Source organism: Lynx canadensis, chromosome B1, assembly GCF_007474595.2.
Source record: "Lynx canadensis isolate LIC74 chromosome B1, mLynCan4.pri.v2, whole genome shotgun sequence".
NCBI lineage: Eukaryota > Metazoa > Chordata > Mammalia > Carnivora > Felidae > Lynx > Lynx canadensis.
Genome location: NC_044306.2, coordinates 170276926 through 170289065, shown reverse-complemented (window position 1 = coordinate 170289065; position 12140 = coordinate 170276926). Strand labels below are relative to the sequence as shown.

General features: G+C 37.0%; 2 protein-coding genes across 2 annotated transcripts in view; both read left to right on the top strand.

Moving 5' to 3' along the window:
• GRXCR1 (glutaredoxin and cysteine rich domain containing 1) overlaps window positions 1-12140 on the top strand; it is a 315239-nt gene that overhangs the window by 67879 nt on the left and 235220 nt on the right. The window lies entirely within an intron of this gene.
• Window positions 2716-3900, top strand: LOC115512686 (39S ribosomal protein L42, mitochondrial-like). The gene is given in 2 exon segments (XM_032592999.1): window positions 2716-3224; window positions 3227-3900. Coding segments are annotated over 2 exon segments (423 nt in total). The 5' UTR covers window positions 2716-3091; the 3' UTR covers window positions 3517-3900.

The window sequence follows — 12140 nt, the reverse complement described above, 5'->3', positions numbered from 1 at the left end:
GATTCTCTTTCTCTCTGTCTCTCTGTCCCTCCCCTGCTTGCTCTATCACTCTCAAATAAATAAATCAACTTAAAAAAAATAAAAAGATAAAGTCACCTGGAGTGATGCAGATTGGAGACTAGACTTCTATTCTCCAGTACATATTAGCAGACAGACTAGCTGATAGCCCCAGGGGTGTACAAGCTCACAGAAAAAAAATAACTAGGTTCCCAGAGAGTTCATGAAAGACAGATAATGAAACATTATATACCATACAAGTAAGACACATGGGACAAATAGGTCAAGAATTTAAAAGAAGCACACTAAAGATCTTCAAAGAGATAAGGGGGTTGTGTTTGTTTCCCATTGCTGCCGTAACAGCAATTTAATTACAATTAAAATTATAGCAAACTTGGTAATAAAAACAGGTATGTATTTTCTTAACATACCAGAGGTCAGAGTCAAAGTGGGTCTGATGGGGTTAAAAATCAAGGTATCATCAAGGCTGGTTCCTTCTGGAGGCTCCAAGGAAAAAACTTGCTTTTCTGTTCCAGTTTCTGAAGACCACTTACATTGCATGGCATATGGTTCCTTCTTTGCTCAGTTTTCAAAGCCAGCAGTATAGCATCTCTCTTTTCTAACTTCCTACTTGCCTCTTACAAGAATCTTGTGATTACACTGAGCCCACCTGGATAATCCAAGATAATATAATATCCCCATGTCAAAATATTTAAGTTAACCACAACTGCAAAATTCTTTTTGCCATGTGTACTGAGGTGAATAGTGTCCTCCAACAGGATACGTTCAGATCCTGACCTCCAGTAACTGTGAGTGTGACTTTATTTGAAAACAGGATCTTTTCAGATATTATCAAGTTAAAATGAAGTCATACTGAATTAGAGTCAGCCCTAATCCAGTGACTGGTGTCCTTCTAAGAAGAGGGAAATTTTAACACAGACACACACAGAGGAATGCCAATTGATTACATTGGTATATTAGAGTGATATGTCTTGAAATCAAGGAATTCCAAGGATTACAGGCAACACCAAAAACTAAGAGAAAGGCATAGAACAGATTCTCTCCTAGACCCTTCAGAGGGAGCATGCCCTGCCAACACCTTGATTTTAGATATCTAGCTTCCAGTACTGTAAGAAAATACATTTCTGTTGTTTTAATCCATGCAGTTTGTGGTACTTGGTTATGGCATCCTTAGGAAAATAATATACCATGTAAGGTAACATATTCGCAGGTTCTAGGGGCTAGAATATGGACATCTTTAGGAGAGCTAATATTCAGCCTACCACAGGAGTATGTTAGTAACACAAATTAACAACAACGAAACCAAAAAGAACCAAGTTGAGAATATTGGATATGAAAAAGAGTTGACATAAAGAACTAATTAGATGGAATAAATAGCAGGGTAACAAGAGCCAAAGACTGAGTTTGTGAATGGGAAAATTGGTCAGGAAATCTTTCAGAAGAAGCAGTAAATAATGAAGGAAAGGATATAGAGAATAAAAGTCCCCAAATTGGGATAACAGGATATCCCAGAAGGGGCAGAAGGAACAGAGAGGGCAAAATAATTATGGTAAATATCTCAGAATTAAAGAAAGATGTAAGCTTTCAGATTAAAAAGGACTAAAGGTTGCCATGCAGAATAGGTATTGAAAAACCTATGCTTAGACACATTGTATCAAAAGTTAACTGTATTGGTGCACCTGGATGGTGCAGTAGGTTAAGCATCCGACTCTTGATCTTGGCTCAGGTCATGATCTCACAGTTTGTGAGTTGGAGCTCAGCATCGGACTCTGTGCTGATGGCATGGAGTCTGCTTGGGATTCTGTCTCTCCTTCTCTCTGCCTCTCCTCTGCTTGTGCACATTCTCTCTCTCTCTCTTTCCCAAAATTATAAATAAGCTTAAAAAATTAACTGTATTAATAAAGAGAAAACTCTAAAAGGCCACAGAAGAAGAACAGATCAACTAGAATAGTAATTGGACTGACATTAGAATTCTCAGCATAAGTGCTGTATGTATGTATCAGAGAAGAAAACTTGATGGAATTAATGGAAAGAAAGGACAAAAAAGATAAATGGGGAGAGTAAAATCACTGGAAATTATGAAAAAGTAGTCCTAATATAATAATAGTTTTAATAAATGTGAATGGTCATCTCACCAGTTAAAATATGGAAGTTTAGATGATATTTTAAAAAATAAAATGCAAAAAATCAACAGTGCACTATTTAGATTCAAATCAGGCAAAAAAGACACAGGGAATTTGAAAATAAAAGGATACAAACTGATATTGGTCATTATAAACCAAAAGAGAGAGGCCATCTTAATATCTGACTCCAGTTATGTCAGAGCAAAAAATGTTATATGGGGAAAAAGGGTGATGGTGACACATATTGGTAAAATAATAGAGCAAGGAGGTATAACCATCATGAATGCATATGCTTTAACAGTATAACATCAAACTATACAAAGCTGCAGTAGCATAATGGCAGAGAGAATAGTTGTATCAATATATGTTGCAAGAGATTTTAACCTGCTTTCATCAGAAATTGATAAATAAACACTAAAAAAAAATAAATCAAACACTAATAGAGATGTAAAAGAACTGAGTAATGTAATAAGGAAGCTTGAACTATTTTATATATATATATATATATATAGACATATGTATGTGTATGTATATACACATACACATGTGTATATATATACATACACATGTGTATATACACATATGTGTGTGTATATGTGAGTTTGTATGTGTTTGTGTATTCCCCACATGGAAAATTTACTACACCATAAACGCAGTCTTAAATTCCAAAGAATCAATATCATGTATGCTGTATTCTCTGACCATAATCAATTAACACTAGAAATTTTAAACAGGAAAATAAGCATAGTTTACATAATCCTAAATGTAAGGTTTTATATTAATAAATAATCCTTGGATTAAAAGGGGATTATGAGGATTGAGGTAAGATGGCAGGTTTATGATGAGTGACTGTCAGGGATGAAAATAGGTATGCCTGGAAGCAGAATTTAAAAGCAGTTTCTCTTCAGATCATCTTCTTTCATACCACCTGATAAGCATCTTGAGTCACCATGGTATTAGCAGCAGTAAAACGGGAGATATCGAACAGAACTATCTGGAAACATTTATTTCCAATTCAAAACAGGGCTTTATATTGTGTTTGTCATAAACCTACGTGTTCTCCTCTTCCAGATGACCATAATTGCAAGTAGAGTTTGCTTTGACATCTGATGACAGGATGACAGTATGCTACCACCCTTCTGTGGACATTCCGTATGAACATACAAAACCTACCCCACGGCCAGATCCTGTGCATAATAATGAAGAAACACATGATCAAATGCTGAAAACCAGATTACAAGGAAAAAATGAACACTTTGAGCAAGAACCTATGATAGAACAACGTAGCAAAATGTTCTTTACTAAGCATCATTTGTGTCCTCGTGGACAGTATCATAGACATTGTAGGAAACTGGATCCTCCAAAAGACAGATGATATTGAGGTTTTCAGTAATCAAAGAGATGTTATCTTGTGTCTTATTTGCCATATGAGGAAATGCAATTGAGTATATTCACTGTTATGTAGCAAAACAATAATAAAATGTCTTTTTATATATTAAAAAAAGGGGGAGGATCATGAAAGGAATTACGAAGTTTTAGGACTTAAACAACAATAAAACCTCACAAGTTACTGTTTGTAAGACACAGCTAACATAGTCCTTTGATGGAAATGTGTAGTTTCAAGTAAATTTACCAGAACACAGAAAGGTTGAAAACAAATAGGCTAAACATTCAGTTGAAGGAGTTGAAAATGTAGCAGAGAGAATACAAAGAAGCCAACTGAAAGAAACAAGGAAGAAGAATTAACAACATTAAAAAAGAAATTAATAAAATGAAGAAATAAAAATAATAAAAATATGCGGCACCTGGGTGGCCCAGTTTTTTGAGTGTACGATACTTGATTTCAACTCAGGTCATGATCCCAGGGTCATGGGATCAAGTCCTGCATTGTGCTGAGCCTGGAACCTGCTTAAGATGATCTCTCTCTGCCCTTCTTCCCTGCTTGTGCTCTCTAAAATAAAAAAAATAAAAATAAAAATATCAACAAAACTAAAGCTCTCTAGCGAGATCAAGCAAGAAAATGAAAAAGAATGAAAACAGAAACTTGCAATGAAAAAGAAAAATAGCTACAGATATAACAGATTTTAAGTAAAAAATATTATGAGTAACTATGTCAGAATATACTTGGTAATTTACAAAATCTTAGCATAAACTACTTGGAAAAATACAAAGGGCCCAAATTAGAAAAATTAAATAGGTCAATAAGCAGTAGAGACATTTAATGGTTGTAAAAGACCTCCCTGCCACCAAAACTTTGTAGCCCTTGGTCTCTTTCACATGGAATTTCTACTAAATTTTCAAGGAAATATTAATCTTACAATTTTTTTTTCCAGAAAAGAAGCAGTTCAGCTTATTTAATGAGATTAGTGCAATCTTGATTCCAGTATCAGATAAAAGCAATAAAAATATTATAAGCCAGTTTCACTTGTGGATGCATGTTCCAGTATTCTAAATTAAATATTAGCTATAGAAACATTTGATAATTAAAAATTAATTCATTGTTCAGATCAAGTTCTCCTAGGAATGTACTGAAGTCTCAGCATAAAAAAATATGTCAAGGGAATTCACCATATTAATAGACAAAAAAAGTGACTAAATTGATGCAGAGAAAGCATTTGATAAATGTAAACACTTATTTGTTGAATAATATGCACCAGGATATGTTAAAATCTAGAGGAACTATGCTAATGTAATATGTTCTAGGAATCTAGGACAAGCTTAGAGTTTGTTATGGCTTGGTCTCATCATTTAATTCTCTGTACTTTTATTGAAGTTGTTCTTCTATTCCCAGAGGTCCATTAAGGAAGGCAGTAAGAATTTTGCTGAAGCATAAAATGACTGGGCAGAAAATGGTCAAAACAGAGGATGGGTTTTAGCTGCAGCTTTTCAAATAGCCTAGGGCAGGGTGGGATGAGAACCAGGGAAATCAATACAAAGACGACTGTAAGCCAAGTGATACACCACTAGTTGCCTAGCCAAGTTTACTCATTCATTTCCTAAACAATAACTTTTAATTTTTGCTCTTATAAAAATAGTAGAACTTTGGGGGAAAAAGGTCCTACTATTTCAGTAGGAAGAATATTGTATTTCCCGGCCACAATGTCTGTTAACATTTTGGTGGATAGCCAAATATATATAACATGAAGGAGGAAGAAAAATCCATAACCAGAGAACATTTTTTTTTTGAAATTATTGCCACCAGCATTTTTTTTTACATTTTTTTTTTTTTTTACATTTATTTTTGAGAGAGAGAGAGCACAAGTTGGGGAGGGGCAGAGAGAGAAGGAGACACAGAATCTGAGGCAGGCTCCAGGCTCTGAGCCATCAGCACAGAGCCTGACGCAGGGCTCGAACTCACAAACTGTGAGATCATGACCTGAGCTGAAGTCAGATGCTTAACTGACTGAGCCACCAGGTGCCCCTTGCCACCAGCATTTAAACTCACAGTTTTTCTTCTCCGTAGTCCATGCTCTTTCTTGTTTGGGGATCACAGATTCAAATGACTGCAGTGGCCAGACAGGTTTGAAGAGACAGGTTAAAAAGGGTGGCTTGATTGTGTGTTCTAGAAAAAGTGTGATGGTCCAAGGACATTTAAGACAAAGCACGTCTATAGGTTACCAGTTTGCAATCCCCACTTGGCTTACAACTCTTACCCTCATAGCATGTACTACGTAGCTGGGGAAACAGATAAGACATTTTACATGTGAGAGGAGTATTTGGCAAGAGATAATCCAATGGTATACTATGTGGTATTATTTATATGATCCATAAGTATACAGAGGAAGAGAAATCACTTATGATGTTGGGGTGTTGTTATATCATCATCATTTGTCTTGCTTTTTAGTTTACAAAGTGTTATTAGAATCTTCACTCTATTGTTTCTCACAGAAACCTTGGATGGAAACTAGGAAAAATGTTGTCCATGTTTTACATATGCGGAAGTTCAGTATCAGAGTGCTTGAGCAATTTACCCTTATTCTCATAGATATTAAATGACAGAACTAATATTCACAGTCTTTGTGCTGGGATATTGCAGTGAGCATCTGTGGGACTAGTTATGTCTTTCACTTGTCACAACGTCCCTTTGAGCATTCTACATGGTACCTGTGAAGGAGCCATGTTACAAGTTGACTTCAGCCCTTGGTCAAGCTGCCAAATGAGTTTCATCCCTAGAATGTGGGTACTCAGGACAAAGTGATGGCTTAGTCTCTCCAGAGGGAAAGAAGCTGTGATAGGTAAACCTTCATAACTCTTGGCACCCTATCAGATGATGCAATCTATGGTTTGGGGAACAGAAGAAACAGTCCTTAGAGAAATAAGGACAAAAACCATACATTTAACAGTAAGCAGAGGCAAGAGATGGAGTCAGAAATTCTATGGCATTCTGGCCCCTGTTTCTAATGACACCCAAGGGCCACCTGCATTCGTATCCTTCCCACAGTTTAAATGCCTAACTTTTGGGCCCCCTGGGTGGCTCAGTTGGTTAAGCGTCCGACCTTGGCTCAGGTCATGGTCTCGCAGCTCATGGACTCTATGCTGACAGCTCGGATTCTGTGTCTCCCTCTCTCTCTTTCTCTCTCTCTCTCTCTCTCTGCCCCTCCCCCGCTTGTGTTCTATCTCTGTCTCAAAAATAAACTTAAAAAAAATAAATGCTCAACTTTTCCTTAGATTATACATATTTTAACTAATTTTTTAATTTTAATTCCAGTATAGTTAAAATTAAGTGTTGTATTATTTTTAGGGGAACAATATATTGTAATATAGATATTCTATACATTACTCAGTGTTCATCACATTAAGTGTATTCTTTAATTTTCTTTGCCTATTTAACCCATTCTCCCACCCACCTCCCCTCTGGTAACCTTCAGTTTGTTCTCTATAGTTAAGAGTGTATTTCTTGGTTTGTCTCTCTCTTTTTCTCCTTTGCTCGTTACTTAAATTCCACATATGAGTGAAATCATATGGTATTTTTCTCTCTCTTACTGACTTATTTCACTTAGCATAATACTCTCTAGCTCCATCCATGTTGTTTCAAATGGCAAAATTTCATTATTTTATATGGCTGAGTAATATTCCATTGTGTATGTGTGTATATATATATATACCAATGTATATATATATATATGTATATATATACCACATCTTTATCCATTAATCTATTGATGGACACGGGTTGCTTCCATAATTTGGACATTTTATTTTTTTTTTTTTAAATTTTTTTTCAATGTTTATTTATTTTTGGGACAGAGAGAGACAGAGCATGAACGGGGGAGGGGCAGAGAGAGAGGGAGACACAGAATCGGAAACAGGCTCCAGGCTCTGAGCCATCAGCCCAGAGCCCGATGCGGGGCTCGAACTCACGGACCGCGAGATCGTGACCTGGCTGAAGTCGGACGCTTAACCGACTGCGCCACCCAGGCGCCCCAATTTGGACATTTTAAAAAGTGCTGCAGTAAACGTAGGGGTCCATGTATCCCTGTGAATTAGTGTTCTTGTATTTTGGGGGTAAATACCCAGTAGTGTGATTACTGGATTATAGGGTAGTTCTATTTTTAACTTTTTGAGGAAACTTCACACTGTTTTTCAGAGAGGGTGCAGCAGATTGCATTCCCATCAACGGTGTAAGAGGGTTCCCCTTTCTCCATATCCTCACCAACACCTGTTGTTTCCTGGGTTATTAATTTTAGCTATTCTGACAGATGTGAGGTGGTATCTCATTGTAGTTTTGATTTATATTTCCCTGATGATGCGTCATGTTGAGCATCTTTTCATGTGTCTGTTGGCCATCAGTATGTCTGTTCATGTCTTCAGCCCATTTTTAAATTGGATTATTTGGTTTTGGGGTGTTGGGTTTTCTAATTTCTATATATATTTTAGATACTAACCCTTTATCAGAGATGTCATTTGCAGATATCTTCTCCCATTCAGTAGTTTACCTTTTAGTTTTGTTGTTTCCTTTGCTGTGCAGAAGCTATTTAGTTTGATGTAGCTCCAGTGGTTTATTTTTGCTTTTATTTTCTTTGCCACAGGATACATATCTAGAAAACTGTTGCTATGGCCAAAGTCAGATAAAGTACTGCCTGTGCTCTCTTCTAGGATTTTTATGATTTCAGGTCTCACATTTAGGTCTTTAATCAATTTTAACTTTATTTTTGTCTATAGTATAAGATAGTGGTCCTGTTTCATTCTTTTGCAGGTAGCTGTCCAGTTTTTCTACACCATTTGTCAAAGAGACTTTTTCCCATTGTATATTCCTCCATTCTTTGTTCAAGATCCATGAGATCTTGACCTGAGCTGAAGTTGGATGCTCAACCTGCTGAGTCACCCAGGCACCCCTGCTTCTGGGTTTTATATTCTGTTCTATTGATCTATGTGTCTATTTTTATGTCAATCCCATACTATTTTGATTGCTGTAGCTTTGTAATATACTTTGAATTCTGGAATTGTGGTACCTCCAGTTTTGTTCTGCTTTTTTAAGAATTCTTTGGCTATTTGAGGTCTTATGTGGTTCCATATAAATTTAGTGTTGTTTGTTATAGTTCTGTAAAAATGCTATTGGTATTTTGATGGGGATTGCGTTTAAATGTGTAGATTGCTTTGGCTAGTATAGACATTTTAACAATATTAATTCTTCCAGTCCATGAGCATGGAATATCTTTCCATTTGTTTGTGTTGTCTTCAATTTCTTTCATCAGTGTTTTATAGTTTTCAGAATACAGGTCTTTCACCTCTTTGGTTAAGTGTATTCCTAGATATTTTATTATTTTTGGTGGAATTGTAAATGGGATTATTTTCTTAATTCCACTTTCTGCTGCTTCATTATTAGTGTATAAGAATGCAACAGATTTCTGTACGTTGATTTTGTATCCCATGACTTTACTGAATTCATTTATTATTTCTAGTAGATTTTTAGTGGAGTCTTTTGGGTCTTCTATAAATAGTATCATAGCATCTGCAAATAATGAAAGTTTTACTTCTTCTTAACCAATTTGAATGCCTTTTATTATTTCTTCTTCTCCTTCTCCTTCTTCTTTTTTCTCCTTCTTCCTTCTTCTTTCTGTCCTCTTCCTGCCTGATTGCTATGGCTAGGACTTTCAGTACTATGTTGAATAAAAGTGGTGAGAGTGGACATCCTTGTCTTGTTCCTGACCTTAGGAGAAAAGCTTTCATTTCCCCATTGAGTCTGATGTTTGCTGTCGGTTTTTCTTCTTCAGGTTATACTTAAGATAAATTTTCTCCCAGTAAACTCCCTTTGTGCTTAAGCATTAGATGCAGGAAGTTTTTATTAGACTTAAAAATGACTTACTCTGTCTTTATACCTTCTGGGTCCAGGAGGGGTTAAAAGATGAGTTTTTCTCTCACGAGGCTTTCAGAGATTCTATCACATATTTGGGAACTTCTCACTTGTAGTTATCTTATAATAAGTGATGCATTTTCTTCCAGTTCATCATCAGTCTCTCCTCAGTTACTAGGAATCCAGCAGGGTATATATAAGTCCCATTGCCCTTCCCAGTGGGTCCTGTTGGATAGGACATAATACAAACCTTCATATGTTCTCCTTTTTATGCATGATCCATAATTGGGACACTGGAATCTTTCATGTACTCTTTGACCTGATAAACTCTCGAGTGTAGGTAGACCTCACAGTCTGGATTCATTCATCAGCAGGTAAATGCCTTTCCTCTGGATGTTTAAATTCATCAGATGAGAGTCAGATTCCAATCTACTGAGTTTTCCAAACTTCATGTTCACATATTAAGCTCATATCAAGTAGTAATGTTGAAGCTCCTTTAACTAGTTTGCAGGTGACAGTGGGTACAACAGACCCACTTTTTTCATAATTTTACTTTTATCACCTAGATTATAAATTTCTAGTCTTAAAGTCTAGGAGGGCCAGAGTTAGAAAGTAATACATGTGCTCTGTGTTTTGCCCAGAGAAGAGTTGAACCCACCAGGTTTCCTACTATTATGTTTACCAATTAAGATTTTAAATTCTCTGCGGGTGTTTTATTTTCGTTTTTTCCTCAACTTAATGTTTTTGAATCCATTGTATTATATATCATTTCTAGAAATATTTCCTGCTATAGTAAAATGCTGATTGTGACCTTGTTTTGGAATATTTTTTAATTGGACTTTTTGTGGAAATCACCTGAATAATGATTAATAATAAGCAGAATAAATTTTATGTGAAGTTATTTCAGAAGTCATTTATTTTAGTTCTGTGTGACTGCTGTTGCAATTTTCTGGGCATACTAACCAACTAATTTGAAAGTTAAGCTCTTTGTGTGATTCCATGTTTCTTGCTTTAGAGTAATGAAGATTTTGGAAAGACATCATCCAAAGCAGAAATAGGAAGCTTATTGACTCTTGAATATTTAGTGTTTTATTACATTTACCATAAATCTGGTTTCCTAAGTTAAGTAACATGAAACACACCCAGCTGTAACAGAGTTTGTGTTACCTACAGATTTCAATTAACAATTTTTCTTTCAAGCTTCAGATTTGATGGAAAATCTATCAAGTTTCCCAAGGCATGTCTAGCAGAGTGAGGTTTGTACATAAGTGTTTTTGCTTGAGTTTCTAGGAGCAGAGCATGGGACAGGAATTCTTGTTTCAGGTGGTTTATCAAAAGAGCACTTGAAGAGAAATGAGGACAATAGGATGAAACAGGAAAAAAAGACAAATAAGAAGCTGAGCCAGAATGTGGGCTTAGCTGGAGACTAGCTTGTTTAACCCCACAGGAAGCTTCAAAGTTCTCCCACAAGGAAGTTTCTCCTACATCATGGAACTCAGTCATTGGCAGTGGTCTTCCCTTGGAGGGGTAGGTGATCATAGCCTAGTAGGCAAGGCTGTTCCTGTTCTTGTGAGGGCAAGTTTCCAGAGACAGGAGTAGCTGTGAGTTATCAACTAATACAGTTGTGAGGGAAAGTTGCCCCCCCTGTTTACATGATGATGGTTGTTTACCAGCACGATTCTTTACAGTCCATCCTTTGAGCTCAGATACCCAGAGGTCATGGCACAGCCTCTTCAGAATTCTGATTGGAAAACCTTACAAGGGGGTTACTGGGAGGAGCTCTAGCTACTGCTGCTGTAGTTTGTCCTGAGATCACAACTAATATGCATCACTTCCTGCCTTCACTGCCAATTCTAATTCCTCTCCCCAGTGATTAGCGCTTCTGCCAATCTGTGCAGTTTGCCTGGGGAATGCCCCCAGGCCTCATCCGTATTCTGAAGGGGTGTGAGCCTTTTGGTCACTCTGCTTTACCAGGTCATGGTTTCGTGCTTTCCCATGTACAATTATAGCTGGGAATGAAGGTTACATGGCTTACCTGAGTGCTCAGCATATTCTTCCTTGCCCTAATCTGTCACAGAAGTTATGGTTCCTCCTGATTGTCCTGGTCGATTATTGCTGTCAGTGTAGTAATCCTTTTCTTCGCTTGCTGATCTCCTGGCATGAGGATCCCAAAGTGAAGAGAAAGCAGTGTTAACTCTAAGATTAGTGGGATTCTTGCTGGGTCCTTGGAGGAGGGATTACACAGAACCTAAAATTGTGGAGGACATTATGTGTGTTTCCCCAAGTGGGTTTCTGGGGGGTGAGAACGAGTAGGACTGCTTCTTCCTCTATCCCATCTTAGCCAGACCATTTATTCTACTGTTATGGACATAGCACTATAGAAGGGCTATTGGATAAGATACTATGCTGAATGATAAAAAGATAGGGCCCTATCCTTTCAAGGTGTTCTCTTCAAGCTTCTATTTTAGCAGCATATTTAAAAGTCCATTTCAATCTCCTAATGGGTTGGCAGCTTAGATGGCACAATATGTGGTAGGAACAATGGATGCTGTTGACACAAGACCACTGTTGCTGCTCCTTCACTGTACAGTGGGTATGTAGGTACATGGTAATGTTATGCAGGATTCCATGACAATAAATTAGACATGCTCTGAGCCCTAGGTAGTGCTGCTGGCTGGGAGTTGTGACCCCAAAAGGCAGAGCTG